The 23,612-nt window shown below is 45.4% G+C and overlaps 1 protein-coding gene across 5 annotated transcripts in view; it reads right to left on the bottom strand.

Moving 5' to 3' along the window:
* Positions 1-23,612, bottom strand: part of LOC124046440 (regulator of G-protein signaling 6-like) — a 59,142-nt gene that overhangs the window by 3,223 nt on the left and 32,307 nt on the right. For all 5 annotated transcript variants that reach the window (XM_046366800.1, XM_046366804.1, XM_046366802.1 and 2 more), the window contains 13 exons: positions 18,180-18,279; positions 15,951-16,001; positions 15,718-15,824; positions 8,503-8,554; positions 7,590-7,654; positions 7,084-7,160; positions 4,143-4,224; positions 3,767-3,841; positions 3,525-3,629; positions 3,199-3,371; positions 1,475-1,600; positions 1,030-1,216; positions 276-368 (listed from right to left, as the gene is read on the bottom strand). In XM_046366800.1, the coding sequence (XP_046222756.1) occupies positions 276-368; positions 1,030-1,216; positions 1,475-1,600; positions 3,199-3,371; positions 3,525-3,629; positions 3,767-3,841; positions 4,143-4,224; positions 7,084-7,160; positions 7,590-7,654; positions 8,503-8,554; positions 15,718-15,824; positions 15,951-16,001; positions 18,180-18,279 (1,293 nt within the window). The remainder of the gene's footprint in view (positions 1-275; positions 369-1,029; positions 1,217-1,474; positions 1,601-3,198; positions 3,372-3,524; positions 3,630-3,766; positions 3,842-4,142; positions 4,225-7,083; positions 7,161-7,589; positions 7,655-8,502; positions 8,555-15,717; positions 15,825-15,950; positions 16,002-18,179; positions 18,280-23,612) is intronic.

The raw sequence follows: 23,612 nt of genomic DNA, 5'->3' as shown, positions 1-23,612 counted from the left end.
CACTTGCTTTATTTTCTGTTTTAGAGAGCCATGATTGTATGTATAAATCTGAAGGAGTCAAAGAATATAATAAGTGACAAAACTAATCAAGCAAAGGTAAGCTAATGTCTCAGTTTAGATGTAAATGGAGATATAGTATCTGTAGAAAGTCTAGATTTTATTATAAATGTATCCTCTTCCAAAAAAGGATGGAGTGCTTTCAAACATATTTAGTAAATGCACAATATCCCAGGTGGAGGGTGCGACTGATTAGGGTTAGTTATAGTAGAGCTCACCGGCTTCTTTCTGGCTAGCAGGAGGTCCTGATAGATGTTAGATCTCAGGAAGCGTGCATAGCTGTCACTTTTCATCAACTTGAAGATGTGCTCCTGGAGAAGAGGGAAGAGGTGGTGGTGATGAGGGGTGTGGGGGGGGGGGGAGAGAGAAAGACAGGGAGAGTTGAGATTATGTAAGAAGGCACGGGGGAGCTGAATGTTAACCATGCGTGCTAACATGGAGGGACTAAGGGAGGGAGGGAGAGGTACGAAGGGTGGGAGGGAGGAGTCTCCCGAGACAGGGCTGAGTGAACACAGAGCCATCCACGCTAATGCACCATCAGGCAGTCACCATCAAACAAAGCTAATACAGTTTGAACCTAAGGAATCTAGGATGAATGCATGGGCTATTCATAGGCATTACTCGGCCCATTAGGCCCTGGCTAACCTAACATAGCAGGCCTAAAAAGACAACTGAGCTGAGTTTCCACATCCGTTTTTCAGAGGAAAAGGAAGCTAGGTTGAATTAACTGTATCCCTGAAAACCGAATGCATTCGGTTGCTTGCAACTACGCTAAGGGTGGGCCCTGGCAACCACAGATTCTTCACCGCTATTCACTCACTTCCTTCACACTCCATCTATCCATCCACACCCCTCTCAGCCACTAATGTGCAGGGGGTTTACTGTATGTGCAGTAGTAGCAGCAGTATTGACTGTGTGTGTGGGCGTGCGTGCATATGCGTTTGTGTGCATAGGGGTGGTTGTGATACATACCTGTGCGTCCTCATAGCTGTATCGTCCAGGGTCTTGGAGGTTATGGCTGGTGCGCTCATAGCTGTGGGAGTCCAAGTTGATGGAGCTGGGCGCTCCCTCTGCCAGGAACTCCTGCCAGATCTCCTGGGCCCTGGTTGCCACGCTCTCCAGGGGCCTCCGCTTCAGGTCCTGCACTGCCAACCAGAACCTAGCCAAGGGGCACAGGGAGTGCACAGCCAATAGAGATCAGTGTCTGCAGCATTCACTTCCCATTATTTTCTGCCAGGAGAGGAGAGCTCCCCCCTGTGGACATTCAGTGCAGTCATTCCCTTAATCTCATTACCGCTACTCAAAAGTCTCTCTATCTAATGGCCTGGGGAATTGAAATGGATGTGAAACAGTAGAATGAAAGAGGATAGTGACTGTGTATCACTGTGAGCTGTCCCTGTAAGGCTCTATCTCTCACCGGAGGTTCTCTGAACTGAACTCCGACTCCAGGAACTTGAGGAACGCTTCCTGCCCTGCTGGGTCCTTTAGGGCCTCCTCCAGAGAGAAGCCCCACTTCTTCACACGGTGCTGGCTGGGGTCCCGGCTGCTCACAGGGAAGAACGGAGAGAGACATCCATGATGCCTTTCAGACTTAAAACAGACCTGGTTAACTGTACATGATCTTCCCACAATACATACACTACCGGTCGAAAGTTTTAGAACACATTCAAGGGTTTTTCTTTATTTGGACTATTTTCTACATTGTCGAATAATAGTGGAGACATCAAGACTATGAAATAACACATATGGAATCATAAAGTAACCCAAAAATATATTTTAGATTTTACATTCTTCACATAGACACCCTTTCCTTTAATGACAGCTTTGCACACTCTTGGCATTCTTTCAACGAGCTTCACCTGGAATGCTTTCCCAACAGTCTTGAAGGGGTTCCACATATGCTGAGCACTTGTTGGCTGCTTTTCCATTACTCTGCAGTCCAACTCATCCCAAACCATCTCAAATTGGTTGAGGTTGGGGGATTGTGGAGGCCAGGTCATCTGATGCAGCACTCCATCACTCTCCTTCTTGGTAAAATAGCCCTTACATAGCCTGGAGGTGTGTTGGATCATTGTCCTGTTGAAAAACAAATGATAGTCCCACTAAGCCCAAACCAGATGGGATGGCATCTTGCTTCTCCTCCATGTTTTACGGTGGGAAATACACATGCAGATATTATCCGTTCACCCAAACCACATCTCACAAAGACATGGTGGTTGGAACCAAAAATCTCCAATTTGGACTCCAGACCAAAGGACACATTTCCACCGGTCGAATGTCCATTGCTTGTGTTTCTTGGCCCAAGCATGTCTCTTCTTCTTGTTGGTGTCCTCTAGTAGTGGTTTCTTTGCAGTAATTTGAATTTACACAGTCTCCTCTGAACAGTTGATGTTGAGATGTGTCTGTTAATTGAAGACTGTGAAGCAATTATTTGGGCTGCAGTTTGCATCATAGTTTCATCATAGCACTTGATGGTTTCTGTGGATGCAATTGAAGAAACTTTAAAAGTTCTTGAAATTGTTCATATTGACTGACCATGTCGTAAAGTAATGATGAACTGTAATTTCTCTTTGCTTATTTCAGCTGTTCTTGCCATAATAATATAGGGCTACCTTCTGTACCCACAAATGAACTTTTAAGAAGGCAACCTGTTAATTGAAATGTATTCCAGGTGACTACCTCATGAAACTGGTTGAGAGAATGCCAAGTGTGTGCAAAGCTGTCATCAAGGCAAAGGGTGGCTATTTGAAGAATCTCAAATCTAAAATATATTTAGATTTGTTTAACACGTTTTTGGTTACTACTATGTGTTATTTCATAGTTTTGATGTCTTCACTATTATTCTAAAAAAAATAGTAAAAATAAAGAAAAACCCTTGAATGAGTAGGTGTTCTAAATCTTCTGACCGGTAGTGTGCATTACATTGTGGTTGTGGATGCTGTTGAAAGTGTTGATTGCATAGGGAAAGAAAGAGGAGCTAGCCATTGGGCTATCATGTCATTTCAGCCAGCACCTGACAGCACCAACCCTCTCTCTGCCTGACCTCACCAGTCATTTGAAGACTGATTGTGTTGACTAGTGATGTCTGTGCATGGTGTCCATGGTGCCTATAGCCTCACGCTGCCTCCCCAGTGAGCCCACCTAGCCTCCAGGTCCCAGAAGGTCATGTCATCGCTGATCCAGGGGTTGGACGGTTCAACGGTTGACGCCAAAGGATCGTAGACCATGAACTGTTCCGTGTAGCCCATGAGGCTGTCTGCTACTTTGGACATTTTCATACAGTGTCTGTCCAGCTGGATGTTCAAGAAGGAAATCTGAGGGAGAAAATCATTAACGATGGCGGAATACGATGGTACCCGCATTACTCAGAAGTGAGCTGGAGTTATGAATGAGACAGACAGACAGCAGGAGATAATGGATAATGCCGGTGATAGTAATGACCTGTCAGGAGCATCACAGTGTGTTACCTCCTTCTGCACGTCCTCTCTGGTGGGCTTCCTGACCGGCTGGGACGGGAGGGACTGGTGGACTGGACTCTGAGTCTGGGTGTCGTCTGTTACCCCATACACCGACTGGACAGCGACAGAATGGATATACATGTCTGTTATTGCTTATACGCTCACCCTCAACACAGGCACGTGCCGCACAGAACATATAAAAACATACACAAACAGAGAGACCACTCACCACTAAAAGCCTTATTCCTTACCTTTTTCACCCTCTGTGGATTCTTCTCTCTACGGCACTTGCGAATGTCCATCTCTGTGGTATTTACACAGCCTGGCTGTAAGAGAGTTAGTTTCTAGGTCAGATTATAGTGGGTCACCAGGCAGTATCCTGCCCTAGCCTGGAGGCTAGACTTCATTCAACATTACAACCACAGAGGAGTTGGATAATACAGAACCCTGTCTAATTCAGGCTAACCCAGGCCACACTATACAACTAGACTGATAGAACCCTTTATTGTTCTAACAGTAGAGCCCTATGGGACTTTCACTGTAACACTCCCTGTCCTCTCATCACATCCTCTCTCCAGCCCTCCCTCAGTCCCCAGAAACACTACCTCCCCTCAGCCCTCAGCTCACCACAGGGCGATGGACGTCCCAGAATGCCCTCTCTTGGCTGTCCAATATCTTCCTCTCAACCTTGTCCTTCTTCCTGTCGATCCTGAGGGTAGACGACAGAGGACAGAGACAGGTAAATACTGAGGGTAGGGGACAGAGGACAGAGACAGGTATATACTGAGGGTAGGGGACAGAGCCAGGTTGATACTGAGGGTAGACGACTGAGGACAGACACAGGTAAATACTGAGGGTAGGGGACGACAGAGGACAGAGACAGGTAAATACTGAGGGTAGGGGACAGAGGACAGAGCCAGGTTGATACTGAGGTTAGGGGACAGAGCCAGGTTGATACTGAGGGTAGACGACTGAGGACAGACACAGGTAAATACTGAGGGTAGGGGACAGAGGACAGAGACAGGTATATACTGAGGGTAGGGGACAGAGACAGGTAAATACTGAGGGTAGGGGACAGAGGACAGAGACAGGTAAATACTGAGGGTAGGGGACAGAGCCAGGTTGATACTGAGGGTAGACGACTGAGGACAGACACAGGTAAATACTGAGGGTAGGGGACAGAGGACAGAGACAGGTTGATACTGAGGGTAGGGGACAGAGGACAGCCAGGTTGATACTCAGGGTAGACGACAGAGGACAGACACAGGTTGATACTGAGGGTAGGGGACAGAGGACAGACACAGGTTGATACTGAAGGTAGGGGACAGAGGACAGAGACAGGTTGATACTGAGGGTAGACGACAGAGAACAGTGACAGGTTGATACTGAGGGTAGACGACAGAGACAGGTAAATACTGAGGGTAGGGGACAGAGGACAGAGACAGGTAAATACTGAGGGTAGGGGATAGAGGACAGAGACAGGTTGATACTGAGGGTAGGGGACAGAGGACAGAGACAGGTTGATACTGAGGGTAGGGGACAGAGGACAGCCAGGTTGATACTGAGGGTAGGGGACAGAGGACAGCCAGGTTGATACTGAGGGTAGGGGACAGAGGACAGAGCCAGGTTGATACTGAGGGTAGGGGACAGAGGACAGAGCCAGGTAAATACTGAGGGTAGGGGACAGATGGACAGAGCCAGGTTGATACTGAGGGTAGGGGACAGAGGACAGCCAGGTTGATACTGAGGGTATGGGACAGAGGACAGCCAGGTTGATACTGAGGGTAGGGGACAGAGGACAGAGACAGGTAAATACTGAGGGTAGGGGACAGAGGACAGAGACAGGTAAATACTGAGGGTAGGGGACAGAGGACAGAGACAGGTTGATACTGAGGGTAGGGGACAGAGGACAGAGCCAGGTTGATACTCAGAGTAGATGACAGAGCCAGGTAAATACTGAGGGTAGACGACAGAGGACAGAGACAGGTAAATACTGAGGGTAGGGGACAGAGGACAGAGCCAGGTTGATACTGAGGGTAGACGACAGAGGACAGAGACAGGTAAATACTGAGGGTAGACGACAGAGGACAGAGACAGGTAAATACTGAGGGTAAGGGACAGAGGACAGAGACAGGTAAATACTGAGGGTAGGGGACAGAGGACAGAGACAGGTTGATACTGAGGGTAGGGGACAGAGGACAGAGCCAGGTTGATACTGAGGGTAGACGACAGAGCCAGGTTGATACTGAGGGTAGACGACAGAGGACAGAGACCGGTTGATACTGAGGGTAGGGGACAGAGGACAGAGCCAGGTTGACACTGAGGGTAGACGACAGAGCCAGGTTGATACTGAGGGTAGGGGACAGAGGACAGAGCCAGGTTGATACTGAGGGTAGGGGACAGAAGACAGAGCCAGGTTGACACTGAGGGTAGACGACAGAGCCAGGTTGATGCTGAGGGTAGACGACAGAGGACAGAGACCGGTTGATACTCAGGGTAGACGACAGAGGACAGAGCCAGGTTGATACTGAGGGTAGGGGACAGAGGACAGAGCCAGGTTGATACTGAGGGTAGACGACTGAGGACAGACACAGGTAAATACTGAGGGTAGGGGACAGAGGACAGAGACAGGTAAATACTGAGGGTAGACGACAGAGGACAGAGCCAGGTTGATACTGAGGGTAGGGGACAGAGGACAGACACAGGTAAATACTGAGGGTAGGGGACAGAGGACAGAGCCAGGTTGATACTGAGGGTAGACGACAGAGGACAGAGCCAGGTTGATACTGAGGGTAGGGGACAGAGGACAGACACAGGTAAATACTGAGGGTAGGGGACAGAGGACAGAGACAGGTAAATACTGAGGGTAGGGGACAGAGGACAGAGACAGGTAAATAGTGAAGGTAGGGGAGAGATGACAGAGACAGGTTGATACTGAGGGTAGACGACAGAGGACAGAGACAGGTAAATACTGAGGGTAGACGACCGAGCACAGAGCCAGGTTGATACTAAGTACACAGATAGATGTGTCACTCTTATTTAGAGACCCGAGGAGGGTAAAAGCTCGAAGTGTAGGTCACAACCTGTCTCGTTGCTTCATCAAGCAATCTGTGGTATGGCCGCTGGTAAGGTACAACGCTTACATAACTGACATTTTCTGATAAGTGCTTGGTGGCCTATTTCTCTCTGAATTTAGCAGAGCTTAATGTATAATCTCTTACCTCTACCTAACAACAGTAAATACTTAGTGCTCAGACTATAATAATTTGAAAGGTTCATCGTGACCTTTTTTAATTTCCTGATATCGTGTTGAATAGACTGCGTCTCATCTGCGCTGTGTTGACAAATGTCAACCAGCAGATGGAGGCGTAATAGAAGGAACATTGATAAAAGACAAAGATTAAAAGGTCACCTCGAAAGTAACCCAGGGGTATGCATCTGACTCTCTATAGTCATCTGCATCAGTGAATGAGACATACGGAGTACACTGACATATGGCACAATAGACAACGTATTAAAACCACAATACGTTGTCTATGTTCTTTTGCCCAGTTTACTGTCCACTCACTTGACCTGTGCCTCAGCTTGCATGAAGATGAACTCCCACTTCCTGGCGAAGGCCCTCTGCAGTCGAGCCAGGTTCTCCTGTAAGATCCCCCAATCATAGAGGCATGAGGGGTGAGAGTAAACCAGTGAAGGTTCTTGGGTAATTACATTGCTATAATGCATAACTCTCTTACTGCATAACGCTAGCCATCTCAGCTTAATCAGCAAGTAATATCACGGCTGTTGTAATTTGCACGTAATAATGCCATCTGCTCGGCACATGAGCAATGCAAACATCTGTTGTACCTGCACATATTCACTGAAAATACCTATTTTTTTAATGTGGGGAAAACAACACTCTGACCCGACCACCAAACCTATAGAGCATGAAATAGACTAGAGCTCAGGGGCATGGCATGTGATCTGAGAGAAGCTGTAGTTGTGTAGATGATAGCTTGGTTTAACAGGTCTGTAGTGTATAGATAGTGTACTGACGACGGTTCCAGTAGGGTGAATAAGGGCACTCACAGCCTCGTAGTCAGCTAGCTCCAGCCTGGCCTTGTTCTGCATGGTGCGCTTGCACAGGTAGATGGCTGCAGAGGAGAGAAGTAGTCAGTTACTAGCTGTTTCTTGACGGACCTTTTTGTGACGTTGCCAAACAAATGCCACAGATGATGCATCAACATTTGTGTGAGTGTAGTTTATCTCTTGTAAACGAATGCCCACCCATTCAGTTTCCACCTGAGTAAATCTCTACTGATCAGAGTGTTGTGAGCAATATTTAATGAAACCGTTGGCATCTTTTGTCATTTACACTATCAGGCTGGAGAAATGTCATGCGAACATGAAAGCCTGGAGATTTACTATATATATGTTTATTTATTTAACTAGGTAAGTCAGTTAAGAACAGACTCTTATTGACAATGACTGCCTGCTTTGTTCAGGTGCAGAACAACAGATTTTTATCTTGTCAGCTCCAGTATTCGATCTAGCACTCTTCCGGTTACTAGTCCAATGCTCTAACCACTAGGCTACCTGCCGCCCCATGGGTCACCAGGGGCGGCGGGTAGCCTAGTGACAAAATAACGCCCCTATACCCTGGATGGCTAATCTAGCGCTGCAAGCTTAGGGGTGAGATGAGATCCTCCTGGACAGATAGTGGGATGCATTACAGAGTGGGCCACTCAATCAATAAGGGGTGTGAGACAACAGATCCATAGTCTGTGTTTACACTGTAGGCAGGAGGATATGACACAGTCTGGGCCAGACACTCTGCACTGAGCAGGATTATAGGCTAGGCTGGCAAGGAGGGGGGGCATCAGGGGGAAAAATGAGTTTATGCACAGATAATTAAATGTCAGAGGCAATATTTAGACACATTTTGATCCGAGTTAAGTAATATTTTTGAAATTCCACCCCTTGGGAACCCAAACTATCTTACCATAGTCTGTGTTTTCAGGTTCCCAACAATTAGAGGGCCAGAAGTATGGAGCCTGAGGAGAAAAGTGGAGACATCATAAAACTATTCATCATCTTAAGAACATTTAAACATCCAAGCATCTGCCCTCTCTATAGATTTTCTAATGTTGATGCAGACAATTTCCCCCACACTGTCTCTTGCAGCAGTGTTTGAAGTTTCTCTCAGCTAGCATTGCTTTTTATGTGGATCTGAATGTCAAATAAGGAGGTTTTAAACATATTTCGGAGGTTCTTTTGAAGGCTTGAATATGCATGTTGTGTCCAGTCCACCCTGGCTCATAGGCCTGACTTCTGTTGAGACGAAGATGCTGGAGAAAATACAAAACCATCCAAACTCTCTGTTTCTGCCTTTTCCTCTCTAAGAACATTAACAAGTTAAAAGAGGATGAGTGACCTGGTGATCAATTACCTTCTTGTGCTCTGCATAACTATCTAGGGAAGAACCATATCTATATTCTCCATTCATATTTCATCAACTATTGCAATTGATATTTCAGATTCACAGTTCATTCCATAGTGCATAAATAAATGATTTCTCAGATCTATCGTGCATTCTTAATGATGAGCGGAATTAGAACACAGAGACGTTCCACGACATGATATTTAATCTCCAATATCACTCATAATTAGTTTCAGAACAAAAGGAAATCGAGATGAATGAGATCTGAATATGTGTCAGAATCGACACATCTAACATACAGGTTAAAAACTTCTTAGGGCTGCAACCCCGTTAAAGGGAATGATATGACAACAGCCAGTGAAAGTGCAGAGCGCCAAATTCAAACAACAGAAATCTCATAATTAACATTCCTCAAACATACATGTATCTTATAACATTTTAAAGGTGATCTTGTTGTTAATCCCACCAAAGTGTCCAATTTCAAATAGGCTTTACAGCAAACGATTATGTTAGGTCACTGCCAAGTCACAGAAAAATTCAGCCATTTTTCCAGCCAAAGAGAGGAGTCACAAAAAGCACAAATAGAGATAAAATGAATCACTAACCTTTGATGATCTTCATCAGATGACACTCATAGGACTTCATGTTACACAATACATATATGTTTTGTTCGATAAAGTGCATATTAATATGAAACAATCTCAGTATACATTGACGCGTTACGTTCACTATTACAAAAACATCTGGTGATATTGCAGAGAGCCACATAATTTTACAGAAATACTCATCATAAATGTTGATGAAAACACAATTGTTAGACATCTAAATATACATACATTTCTCCTTAATGCAACCGCTGTGTCAGATTTCAAAATCATTTTATGGAAAAAGCAAACCACGCAATAATCTGAGTACAGTTTTCAGACAACAAAAGCAGCCAAAAAGATATCCTCTATATTGGGTAGTCAACAGAAGTCAGAAATAGCATTATAAATATTCCGCCTACCTTTGATGATCTTCATCAGAATGCACTCCCAGGAATCCCAGTTCCACATTAAATGTTTGATTTAGTTCGATAATGTCCATCATTTATGTCCAAATAGCTACTTTTGTTAGCACGTTTGGTAAACAAATCAAAAGTCATGAAGCGCGTTCCCTAGTTGCAGACGCAATGTCAAAAAGTTCCGTTACTGTCTGTAGAAACTTGTCAAACTAAGTATAGAATCAATCTTTAGGATGTTTTTTACATAAAACGTCAATAATGTTCCAACCGGAGAATTCCTATGTCTGTAGAAAAGCAATAGAACGAGAGCTAACTCTCTCGTGACCGCGCCTCAGAGCCTGTGACACTCTGCCAGACCCCTGGCTCAAACAGCCCTTATGAGCCCCCACTTCACAGCAGAATCCTCAAACAAGTTTCTAAAGACGATTGACATCTAGTGGAAGCCTTAGAAAGTGCAACATAACTAATATCCCACTGTGTATTCAATAGGGGGTGGGTTGAAAATCGACCAACCTCAGATTTCCCACTTCCTGTTTGGATTTCTTCTCAGGTTTTTGCCTGCCATATGAGTTCTGTTATACTCACAGACATCATTCAAACCGTTTTATAGACTTCAAAGTGTTTTCTATCCAATACTAATAATATGTATATATTAGCAACTGGGACTGAGGAGCAGGCTGTGTACTCTGGGCACCTTTCATCCAAGCTACTCAATACTGCCCCTGCAGCCATAAGAAGTTATTAACGTATACTTTGCTGCTGAATGAAGATTGATAGATAAACAGAGATTCATCTACTCTGTCTATTACCAAACTGCTTCAACAACATTTTATGACGTGAGTCTGCTTGCCCTGAAACATCACAGATTTGTCTCAAAGCACAGCAGGAAGTTGTCATTAAAAGTGGGGCTTCCAAAAAGACACAGCAGCTATTTATAGCATAGTGTACCCACACAGCCTCTGTGACTCCTCAGTGCCGGCACAGACACATAAAATATATTCAACAGGTCATGCAGGTCCTCTTTTAAATGGCAATGATGACGCTCGCTTGTTGCACCATGACATAGCATCAGAGAAAGGGTATTTTTAGTTCCATTGAATATGGGTGACACACACGCACACATCCCCTTCCAGACAAAAAGGACATAATGTGTTTTAATCTGAGGAAAAGAAGTGTGGCTAAATGGACTCTCCTGTAGATTGGGGGGGAGGACTGGGATGGGAGGGTGACACAGGACAAGTGCTGAGGAAGAGAGGAGTGCCAGCCCAATGCTTCCCAAAGAGAGCTGCCCCCAGCTGGGATTAGCCTGCTAATCAGTCAGCCATAGTGACTCATTCTTCTGGAGCCTTTTAGGAGGACCAGGAACCATTCAGCCTCCACTACACTGTAACATACTGTACTATATGTCATGACGCACGGACCTGACAGTACATTAGATTACCTCGATGACGGAACAGCAATGCCAGTGTAGCGACGTGTCGTTTTAATGTCTTGTGTTGAACATTGTGGAACATCCTTTTTCTGTCTGTCTATAATGCTGAACTTTTATGGGCTACTGATTTCCTCCAAGCTCTTAATTCAAGTCAAAGGGCATTGCCCCATGTGGTGCTGCAGGTAGCCTACTGGTTAGAGCGTTGGGCCAGTAACTGAAAGGTTGCTAGATCGAATCCCTGAGCTGACAAGGTAAAAATCTGTTGTTCTGCCCCTGAGCAAGGCAGGTAACCCACTGTTCACAAGGGTGCCGAAGACATGGATGTCAATTAAGGCAGCCCCTTGCACCTCTTTGATTTAGAGGGGTTGGCTTGAATGCAGAAGACACATTTCAGTTGAACACATTCAGTTGGACAACTAGGTTTCTCTTTCCTAAAGCAAGTGAAATTGATAATAACCAAAAGTAAAAAATAAACATTACACTCAGAAACATTTCAAAGGAATGGAGACATTTAAAATGTCATACTATGGCTATTCTCTCTCTCTCAATTCAATCTTTCTCTCTTTACAATAAAAGTGGCCCTTCACACCTAGGTGCCACACCATGTGACCTCATGGGACTAGAAAAAGCACTACCCCCCCCCCTCTCTCTCATAGCCCTTATCCTCTTATCCCGCTGGACCTCTCAAACCTCAGGAGGCTGAAGAAATGTGGCTTGTCACCAAAAGCACTCACAAACCTTTACAGATGCACAATCGAGAGCATCCTGTCGGGTTGTATCACCGCCTGGTACGGCAACTGCTCCGCCCACAACCGTAAGGCTTTTCAGAGGGTAGTGAGGTCTGCACAACGCATCACCGGGGCCAAACTACCTGCCTTCCAGGACACCTACACCACCTGATGTCACAGAAAGGCCATAAAGATCATCAAGGACAAGGACAACAACCACAATCACCTGAGCCACTGCCTGTTCACCCCGCTGTCATTCAGAAGGAGAGGTCAGTAAAGGTGCATCAAAGCAGGGACCGAGAGACTGAAAAACAGCTTCTATCTCAAGGCCATCAGACTGTTAAACAGCCATCACTAACATTGAGTGGCTGCGGCCAACATACTGACTCAACTCCAGCCACTTTAATAATGGAAAAATTGATGTAAAAAATGTATCACTAGCCACTTTAAACAATGCCACTTAATATAATGTTTACATACCCTACATTATTCATCTCATATGTATATACTGTACTCGATACCCTCTACTGCATCTTGCCATCTTTATGTAATACATGTATCACTAGCCACTTTAAACTATGCAACTTTGTTTATATACCCTACATTACTCATCTCATATGTATATACTGTACTCGATACCATCTACTGCATCTTGCCTATGCCGTTCTGTACCATCACTCATTTTATTTTGTATTTTCATTTTACCTTTATTTAACTAGGCAAGTCAGTTAAGAACAAATTCTTATTTTCAATGATGGCCTAGGAACAGCGGGTTAACTGACTGTTCAGGGGCAGAACGACAGATTTGTACCTTGTCAGCTCGGGGGTTTTAACTTGCAACCTTCCGGTTACTAGACCAACGCTCTAACCACTAGGCTACCCTGCTGGTTACTAGTCCAACGCTCTAACCACTAGGCTACCCTGCTGGTTACTGGTCCAACGCTCTAACCACTAGGCTACCCTGCTGGTTACTGGTCCAACGCTCTAACCACTAGGCTACCCTGCTGGTTACTGGTCCAACGCTCTAACCACTAGGCTACCCTGCTGGTTACTAGTCCAACGCTCTAACCACTAGGCTACCCTGCTGGTTACTGGTCCAACTCTCTAACCACTAGGCTACCCTGCTGGTTACTGGTCCAACTCTCTAACCACTAAGCTACCCTGCTGGTTACTGGTCCAACGCTCTAACCACTAGGCTACCCTGCTGGTTACTAGTCCAACGCTCTAACCACTAGGCTACCCTGCTGGTTACTGGTCCAACTCTCTAACCACTAGGCTACCCTGCTGGTTACTGGTCCAACTCTCTAACCACTAAGCTACCCTGCTGGTTACTGGTCCAACGCTCTAACCACTAGGCTACCCTGCTGGTTACTAGTCCAACACTCTAACCACTAGGCTACCCTGCTGGTTACTAGTCCAGCGCTCTAACCACTAGGCTACCCTGCTGGTTACTAGTCCAACGCTCTAACCACTAGGCTACCCTGCTGGTTACTGGTCCAACTCTCTAACCACTAGGCTACCCTGCTGGTTACTGGTCCAACGCTCTAACCACTAGGCTACCCTGCTGGTTACTAGTCCAACACTCTAACCACTAGGCTACCCTGCTGGTTACTAGTCCAACCCTCTAACCACTAGGCTACCTGCTGGTTACTAGTCCAACGCTCTAACCACTAGGCTACCCTGCTGGTTACTAGTGCAACGCTCTAACCACTAGGTTACCTGCTGGTTCCTAGTCCAACGCTCTAACCACTAGGTTACCTGCTGGTTCCTAGTCCAACACTCTAACCACTAGGTTACCTGCTGGTTCCTAGTCCAACGCTCTAACCACTAGGTTATCTGCTGGTTCCTAGTCCAACGCTCTAACCACTAGGCTACCCTGCTGGTTCCTAGTCCAACGCTCTAACCACTAGGTTACCTGCTGGTTCCTAGTCCAACGCTCTAACCACTAGGTTACCTGCTGGTTCCTAGTCCAACGCTCTAACCACTAGGCTACCCTGCTGGTTCCTAGTCCAACACTCTAACCACTAGGCTACCCTGCCGCCTCATTCATATATTTGTATGTACATATTCTTCTTTACACTTGTGTGTATAAGGTAGCAGTTGTGGAATTGTTAGGTTAGATTACTCGTTGGTTATTACTGCTTTGTCGGAACTAGAAGCACAAGCATTTTGCTACACTCGCATTAACATCTGCTAACCATGTGTATGTGACAAATAAAATAGGATTTGATTTGATTTGATTTTGAGGAGGGAGAAGGACCTCCATCTCCAGCAGGCTGACCACAGGGCCTGGACCTTTGCTTTTAATGGAAAGAACTGGTGAACTGATAAGTTAGGGGAAATACATTTTAGGGAATAGTACCTGTAATCCAGTACAGAAATTGGGACGGAAGAACCCATGCACTAATCAGTCTTAGAAGGAGGCTTAGTCCTTAAAGAGCTAGTGTAGCCTGAATGGTGCATTTAAGCTAAACTTCTTCAAGGAAAGGAAGAGCCAGCTGACAGAGTAACCAGGGACACAACCCAAACGAGCAGTCCATGAGGGACCATCCAAACTCAGCAGAAACGAGCAAGAAACCACCACCAAGGAGCGGGTTGAGAGTTTCAAGATCCTCTGTGTCCACATCACCAACAGACTATCATGGTCCAAACACACCAAGACAATCGTGAATAGGGCACAACAACACCTTTCCCCATCAGGACACTGAAAAGATTTGGCATGGGTCCCCAGATCATCAAAGTGTTATACAGCTGCACCATCGAGAGCATCCTGACCGGTTGCATCCCCGCCTGGTATAGAAACTGCTCGGCATCTGACCGTAAGGCGCTACAGAAGGTAGTGCGTACAGCCCAATAAATCACTAGGGCCAAACTTCCTGCCATCCAGGACCTATGTACTAGGCAGTGTCAGAGTAAGGCCCAAAAAATGGTCAAAGTCTCCAGTCACCAGTCATAGACTGTTCTCTCTGTTACCACACGGCAAGCGGTACCTGAGCGCCAAGTCTATGTACAAAGGGCTCCTTAATTAACAGCTTCTACCCCCAAGACTGCTGAACAATTAATCAAATGGCCACCCGGACTATTTACATAGTAATACGTGTACACACTACCCTACACCAGATCTGCAACACTGTACATTGTGCCTCTCCAATTGGTATAATCTATTATAGCAATATTTATATCTATATTTATTACATAGTGATAATACTCAACCATATCTCAAGTGATTTAACCACAGGTTAAGGAAGTAAATTATGGCAGTGAGAGGAGACTGATTAGGCAAACATTTCCAAAGCGGTGCGTCCAGACTGATTAAAACGCTTGACCTGTATAGTGAGGATCAGACTACTAGAGGAATCTCTCACATCAGTGGCTCTGTTAGAACATATTCTCCCCTGGTTATTTCTGATTTAGAGCGTAAAGTGACCAGCCACAAGGTAATGAGGCTACTGTTCTGTTCTGGACAGTTCACAAGGATCATTTATCCACTCCTTTGCCTTCATGTGATAATGGTCATGACACATGTTATGGTTGGTGGTTTGGACAGTAAATCCAGTTTAGGACCACTAAGGATGGTAGGTATACTGGTGCCTGAAAATATCATGGTAGCTTACCTGGAAGCGGTATAAGGTCCCATCATCTTTGAGAGTGAGGACGTGGTCGGAGATGGGGAAGAGGTAACCCTGGGCAGCAATCAGGCTCCCTAAATGGATGGCTTCAGCTGCAGGAGCGAGAACAGGATACTAATGCTGAGTAGAGAAAAATGGCTTCCCTTTTTAATGCTTGAGTAGAGGCTGAGAACAGTGGTCATCCCTGTGAAATATGGCTGTGTACGTAGCAGGCATACCTGAGTCCTCAATTGAGAGGTTTTTCACCAGCCACAGGACAATGTCTGCTCCTGGTATTCAAAAGAGAAGAATGGTTGACAGTGACATTGAAATAGCATTGTACACACAGAAAGCCTCTACACAAAAGATGCAACAGTCCTTGAACTGGTCTCCCCTTAACAATCTATTACTTTTAGCTTACAGCATAGCTACAATACTGACATAGTCGACCAATAAACCAATCAACCCTTAGTAACTTTTGGAAAAAATAGTGTTTGACCAGATAAATTGCTATTTTACAGTAAATAAATGAACAACATTCTCCAGGGCAGCTGTCCGGGCCCTTTGCTTTTTTCTATCTTTACTTATGACCTGCCACTGGCTCTGAGTAAAGCCTGTGTCTCTACTGTATGTATGCGGGTGACTCAACACTATACACGTCAGCTACTACAGCGAGTGAAATCACTGCAACACTTAACAAAGAGCTGCAGTTAGTTTCAGAGTGGCTGGCAAGAAGTAATTAGTCCTAAATATTTTAAAAACAAAAAAACATTGTATTTGGGACTAATCATTCACTAAACCCCAAACCTCTTGAGCAAGATGAGAAGACTAAACTGCTTGGAGTAACCCTGGATTGTGAACTGTTATGGTCAAAACATAGTGATGCAACTGTAGCGAAGATTGGGAGAGGTCTGTCCATAATACGTCTAAAATAAAGTGCTGCTCTGCCTTCTTAACAACAATATCAACAAGGCGGGTCCCTAGTTTTATCACACCTGGAAAATGACAACTGGCCCAGAACAGGGCAGCACGGCTGGCCCTTAAATGTGCACATAGAGTTAACATTAATAATATGCATCTTAATCTCTCATGGCTCAAAGTAGAGGACAGATTGACTTCGTCACTGCTTGTTTTTGTAAGAAGTGACATGTTGAATGAACCGAGCTGTCTGTTTAAACTACCAGCACACAGCTCAGACACCCATGCATACCCCACAAGACATGCCACCAGAGGACTCTTCACAATCCCCAAGTCCAGAACAGACAATGGGAGGCGCACAATACTACAGTACATAGAGCCATGTGCACATGGAACTCAATTCCACATCAAGTAACTCACTAAAATCAGATTTGAAAAAATATAAAAATACACCTTATGGAACAGTAGGGACAGTGAAGAGTCAAACACACAGGTACAAACACACATAACATACACACTATACACACATGTACACCTGGATTGTTATAGTAGAGTAGTGACCCGAGGACACACACTTAATGTATTGGGAAATCTGTTGCAAAATGTATTTTAGTGTTTAGAAATGCTATTATAATGTCTATTAATGCCTTACTTTTTGCTGGACCCCAGGAAGAGTAGCAGCTGCCTTGGCAGCAACTAATGGGAATCCATAATAAATACAAATACAAATGCCCTTGGCTAAGGCTGAATGTGGCATAGGTGAGCAGGTGTTTGCAGGAACAATTCAAACGGAACAATGTGATCTTGGACTAACAATAGGCAGGAAACCAGGTCTTTTGTCTAACTCCTGGACAGCAACATATTTGGCACAATGTTAGCACTTGGGAGTGAGGAGTGAGACTGAGAAAGTCAAGTGTGACACAGCAGGCCTAGGGAGACATGTGAGGGGGTGAGTCACACTCAGAGAGCATCCCCCCACCCACTCCCCACCAGCCCCATAGATACTGTTGACTCTGTTGACTCACAAGCTAACACACATACACAGCCAAAACTGTCTTACTCACTCACACTGCCCCCTTAAACCATGTCACCCAACACACAACCAGCCACACTGCATAATGACAAGGGCAGCGACATACCAGACATCACATTAGGCTTCTCTGCCAAAACATTACGGGCTGAGACTGCCTCATCTGTCCCAATCTGCAGAGGCAGCAATTCAAATGAGCCTGAAAGGTCATATTTGCTTTAATGATTCTGACTCCTTCTCTCGCTCTGCTGAGCCACACTGAGTCATCTCTCTCTCTCTCTGCCTCTCTCTCTGCCTCTCTCTCACACACACACATGCTGAACATGCAGCAACCACGCTCACACACACACACACACACACACACACACACACACACACACACACACACACACACACACACACACACACACACACACACACACACACACACACACACACACACACACACACACACACACACACACACACACACACACACACACACACACGCACACACGCACACACACATGCAGCTGGTCACCTGATACCACACTGGGGATCTTGGACAGGAAGCTCTTGACAGTTCGGATGGCCACCCCTCCTGCCTTCTCATCCTGTATCCGCATAATGACGTCTTCAATCTAACAGGGAGAGGAGAAACAACACAAGTGATCAGGGTTAGAGCACGAACTAAACTTCCACAGTTTCTCCATAAAAATAATTCATTTTCATATTCTAATCCAATGGTGATGGGGATTACTTGTTGTGTGCTGTGGCCTGCAAAAAAAGGTCTGTTTATTGAGCCCCACAGTTCCCACGGTAACAAGGCACTCCAATGGGAAGACGTTGAGGAAGTCTGTCAGAGTGTTTCCTCAGAGGCTAAGATAAACATCACTACTCAAATGCACGGCAGGCAGTGAGCTCCCCACCACATCACACATCAGCAACCTAAAATTAGGCATGGCCGCACCGTGCTCGCAACTCATTACAAAGACAGGAAACCACACTCCTCCATGCAAACATACACACACACCCTCTGGAAAACATTTCCCCTCACTCCCCTCACTCTACAGTCAGCCAATATCAGTCGCACTGACACATTATGCACACATTTATAGCTCCTTGCAGCAGAGGTTTGCGTTAAGGTGGAGAAGCTTAATAAGGGCTATGTGGTGTGAAAACCTTGGCCTGGTTGTCAGGTCAGGTATGATGTGACTAGGATTAGTGTGTAAGACCTGATCTGCCAATGTCACACCACAAGGCTCCCAAGCACCACTAGCTTGGACTCTCAGACCAGAAATTCACACCAAATGATTTGGTACACTCATTATTATCCAGAGCCCACCTCACCTTGTGCTCACTGGCCATGAAATCTTTCATTTTGTGGCAAACACACATATACACACTGACTGTGTAATATTTGATTTGGCTGCTCCCTTCACTTCCCCATCTCAGAAGGGTCATCTTTATTTATCTGCACTGTTAAATGGGAGATGGCATGGTAGTCAGGAGTCAGAAACAATGAGAAAACACTCTTTATCAGTCATTTGTATAGAGCCCTATAGGGAACAGTGATAAAGTCAAGCAATTCCCTGTTGTGTGCCATTGCCATTCCATCATGTTCATGACCCCCTTCTCTTCCTCTCCTCTCTTCCATCATTTAAACTGACACATTTGCATGTGTGAAGTCGATCCATCAGCCTCCTTAGCTTCAAAATGTCATCTCTGAGCAAGCAAGCGCACCAAGAGCCAACTGCCTCCTCTCCTCAGTGGTTGCAGCAGGTTGCAGTTGCACGGCATGCCTCAGTACTGTGTACTCACTAGGACAACTATAGAGATATGCAGCATTCTGGCCAATACAATTCATACGCCAAGGACGGTAAAGTAAGACTGCACAGCTTTTCAACAAGTGTAAACAACCAGGAGGAACAATCACAAGTAGACCCAATCAGCATGTATGTCTATGGCTATCGTCTCCTTGCCAACCAGCTAAGTGTTAAGTAGATTACGCAGACCCTCAAATTGTCCATAATATATTTAAAAAATATATAGATATATTTCACCTTTATTTAACCAGGTAGGCTAGTTGAGAACAAGTTCTCATTTGCAACTGCAACCTGGCCAAGATAAAGCAAAGCAGTTCGACACATACAACAACACAGAGTTACACATAGAATAAACAAACATACAATCAATAATACAGTAGGAAAATCTATATAAATCAAATCAAATTTATTTGTCACATGCACATGGTTAGCAGATGTTAATGCGAGTGTAGCGAAATGCTTGTGCATCTAGTTCCGACAATGCAATAATAACCAACGAGTAATCTAACCTAACAATTCCAAAACTACTACCTTATACACACAAGTGTAAAGGGATAAAGAATATGTACATAAAGATATGAATGAGTGATGGTACAGAACGGCATAGGCAAGATGCAGTAGATGGTATAGAGTACAGTATGTACATATGAGATGAGTAATGTAGGGTATGTAAACAAAGTGGCATAGTTTAAAGTGGTTAGTGATACATGTATTACATAAAGATGCAGTAGATGGTATAGAGTACAGTATATACATATACATGAGATGAATAATGTAGGGTATGTAAACATTATATTAAGTAGCATTGTTTAAAGTGGCTATAAAGTGATATATTTTACATCAATTTCCATCAATTCCCATTATTAAAGTGGCTGGAGTTGAGTCAGTGTGTTGGCAGCAGCCACTCAATGTTAGTGGTGGCTGTTTAACAGTCTGATGGCCTTGAGATAGAAGCTGTTTTTCAGTCTCTCAGTCCCTGCTTTGATGCACCTGTACTGACTTTGCCTTCTGGATGATAGCGGGGTGAACAGGCAGTGGCTCGGGTGGTTGATGTCCTTGATGATCTTTATGGCCTTTCTGTGACATCAGGTGGTGTAGGTGTCCTGGAGGGCAGGTAGTTTGCCCCCGGTGATGCTTTGTGCAGACCTCACTACCCTCTGGAGAGCCTTACGGTTGTGGGCGGAGCAGTTGCCGTACCAGGCGGAGATACAGCCCGACAGGATTCTCTCGATTGTGCATCTGTAGAAGTTTGTGAGTGCTTTTGGTGACAAGCCAAATTTCTTCAGCTTCCTGAGGTTGAAGAGGCGCTGCTGCGCCTTCTTCACGATGCTGTCTGTGTGGGTGGACCAATTCAGTTTGTCTGTGATGTGTATGCCGAGGAACTTAAAACTTACTACCATCGATGTACCATCGATGTGGATAGGGGGGGTGCTCCCTTTGCTGTTTCGTGAAGTCCACAATCATCTCCTTAGTTTTGTTGACTTTGAGTGTGAGGTTATTTTCCTGACACCACACTCCGAGGGCCCTCACATCTTCCCTGTAGGCCGTCTCGTCATTGTTGGTAATCAAGCCTACCACTGTTGTGTCATCCGTAAACTTGATGAATGAGTTGGAGGCGTGCGTGGCCACGTAGTCGTGGGTGAACAGGGAGTACAGGAGAGGGCTCAGAATGCACCCTTGTGGGGCCCCAGTGTTGAGGATCAGCGGGGTGGAGGTGTTGTTACCTACCCTCACCACCTGGGGGCGGTCCATCAGGAAGTCCAGTACCCAGTTACACAGGGCGGGGTCGAGACCCAGGGTCTCGAGCTTGATGACGAGTTTGGAGGGTACTATGGTGTTAAATGCTGAGCTGTAGTCGATGAACAGCATTCTCACATAGGTATTCCTCTTGTCCAGATGGGATAGGGCAGTGTGCAGTGTGGTTGAGATTGCATCGTCTGTGGACCTATTTGGGCGGTAAGCAAATTGGAGTGGGTCTAGGGTGTCAGGTAGGGTGGAGGGGATATGGTCCTTGACTAGTCTCTCAAAGCACTTCATGATGACGGAAGTGAGTGCTATGGGGCGGTAGTCGTTTAGCTCAGTTACCTTAGCTTTCTTGGGAACAGGAACAATGGTGGCCCTCTTGAAGCAGACTGGGATAAGGATTGATTGAATATGTCCGTAAACACACCAGCCAGCTGGTCTGCGCATGCTCTGAGGGCGCGGCTGGGGATGCTGTCTGGGCCTGTAGCCTTGCGAGGGTTAACATGTTTAAATGTTTTACTCACGTTGGCTGCAGTGAAGGAGAGTCCGCATGTTTTGGTTGCAGGCCGTGTCTGTGGCACTATATTGTCCTCAAAGCGGGCAAAAAAGTTATTTAGTCTGCCTGGGAGCAAGACATCCTGGTCCGTGACAGGGCTGGTTTTCTTTTTGTAATCCGTGATTGACTGTAGACCCTGCCACATACCTCTTGTGTCTGAGCCATTGAATTGTGACTCTACTTTGTCTCTATACTGACGCGTAGCTTGTTTGATTGCCTTGCGGAGGGAATAGCTACACTGTTTGTATTCAGTCATGTTTCCGGTCACCTTGCCCTGATTAAAAGTAGTGGTTCGTGCTTTCAGTTTCACGCAAATGCTTCCATCAATCCATGGTTTCTGGTTTGGGAATGTTTTAATCATTGCTATGGGAACGACATCTTCAATGCACGTTCCAATGAACTCGCTCACCGAATCAGCGTATTCGTCAATGTTGTTGTTGGACGCAGTGCGGAACATATCCCAGTCCACGTGATGGAAGCAGTCTTGTAGCGTGGAATCATATTGGTCGGACCAGCGTTGAACCGACCTCAGCGTGGGAGCTTCTTGTTTTAGATTCTGTCTGTAGGCAGGGAGCAACAAAATGGAGTCATGGTCAGCTTTTCCGAAAGTGCAAGTAGACAATGGACCTGATCAGACAGCTCAGAGCCTCTGCTGTTTTCTGTCCATAAGAAAACATTGGATTAGTGGAAGAGGCAGGGCAGGCCAGGAGCAAGGAAGGAGGGTGTGGTCAAGCAAGGCATCCCCCGAGGCTGAATGCCCTAAGGCTTTTAGCAGAACGGTTGTATATTAGTTTCGCCTTTTTGCTTTTCCCGACATGAGTTTGTGGTGTTTTGTTTTAAAAATAGAAGTAAAAAAATTATAATAAAAAATGTTTAAAAAATAAGGAGTCAAAAAGTCAAAAAATTAAAATAAATATAAATAAGGGATAAAAAAAACGGCATTAAAATTATAGCTCACAGCTGTGCATGGGAGAGGGGTGGGGACGCTAAAGAGTGCATTCACATATATCTACACATTTTCATACACACACATTTTTTTGTTGGTATTTTGTATTTTTGTGTTTTTTCTTCTAGGTCAGTTTCAGCATTATGGACATGGGTGTACCTGTGGTCCATTTGGCCTGTCCCAAGGCTTCCTTCCAAAAGGAGCGTCGCGGAGGTTAGAATAGCAATGATCCAAGGTTTTACCAGCCCTGGTTGCGCAATCGATATGCTGATGCAATATAGGGGGTCTTGTTTTCAGATTAACCTTGTTAAAATCCCCAGCTACAATGAATGCAGCCTCAGAATATGTGGTTTCCAGTTTGTGAAGAGTCAAATAAAGTTTGTTCAGAGCCATCGATATGTCTGCTTGGGGGGGAATATATACGGCTGTGATTATAATCGAAGAGAATTCCCTTGGTAGATAATGCGGTCCACATTTGATTGTGAGGAATTCTAAATCAGGTGAACAGAAGGACTTGAGTTCCTATATGTTGTTGTGTCCACACCACGTCTCGTTAACCATAAGGCATATGCCCCCGCCCCTCTCTTACCAGAAAGATGTTTGTTTCTGTCGGCGCGATGCGTGAAGAAACCAGCTGGCTGCACCTTTTCCGTTAGCGTCTCTCGAGTGAGCCATGTTTCCGTGAAGCAAAGAACGTTACAGTCTCTGATGTCCCTCTGGAATGCTACCCATGCTCGGATTTCATAAAGCTTGTTGTCAAGAGACTGGACATTGGCGAGAAGTGTGCTAGGGAGTGGTGCGAGATGTGCCCGTCTCCGGAGCCTGACCAGAAGACCGCTTCGTTTCCCTTTTTTATGACGTCTTTGTTTTGGGTCGCAGGATGGGATCCATTCCGTTGCTCTG

Source organism: Oncorhynchus gorbuscha, linkage group LG10, assembly GCF_021184085.1.
Source record: "Oncorhynchus gorbuscha isolate QuinsamMale2020 ecotype Even-year linkage group LG10, OgorEven_v1.0, whole genome shotgun sequence".
Classification (NCBI taxonomy): domain Eukaryota; kingdom Metazoa; phylum Chordata; class Actinopteri; order Salmoniformes; family Salmonidae; genus Oncorhynchus; species Oncorhynchus gorbuscha.
Note: the sequence above shows the minus strand (reverse complement) of the source record. Positions and strands in the feature narration are given on the sequence as shown.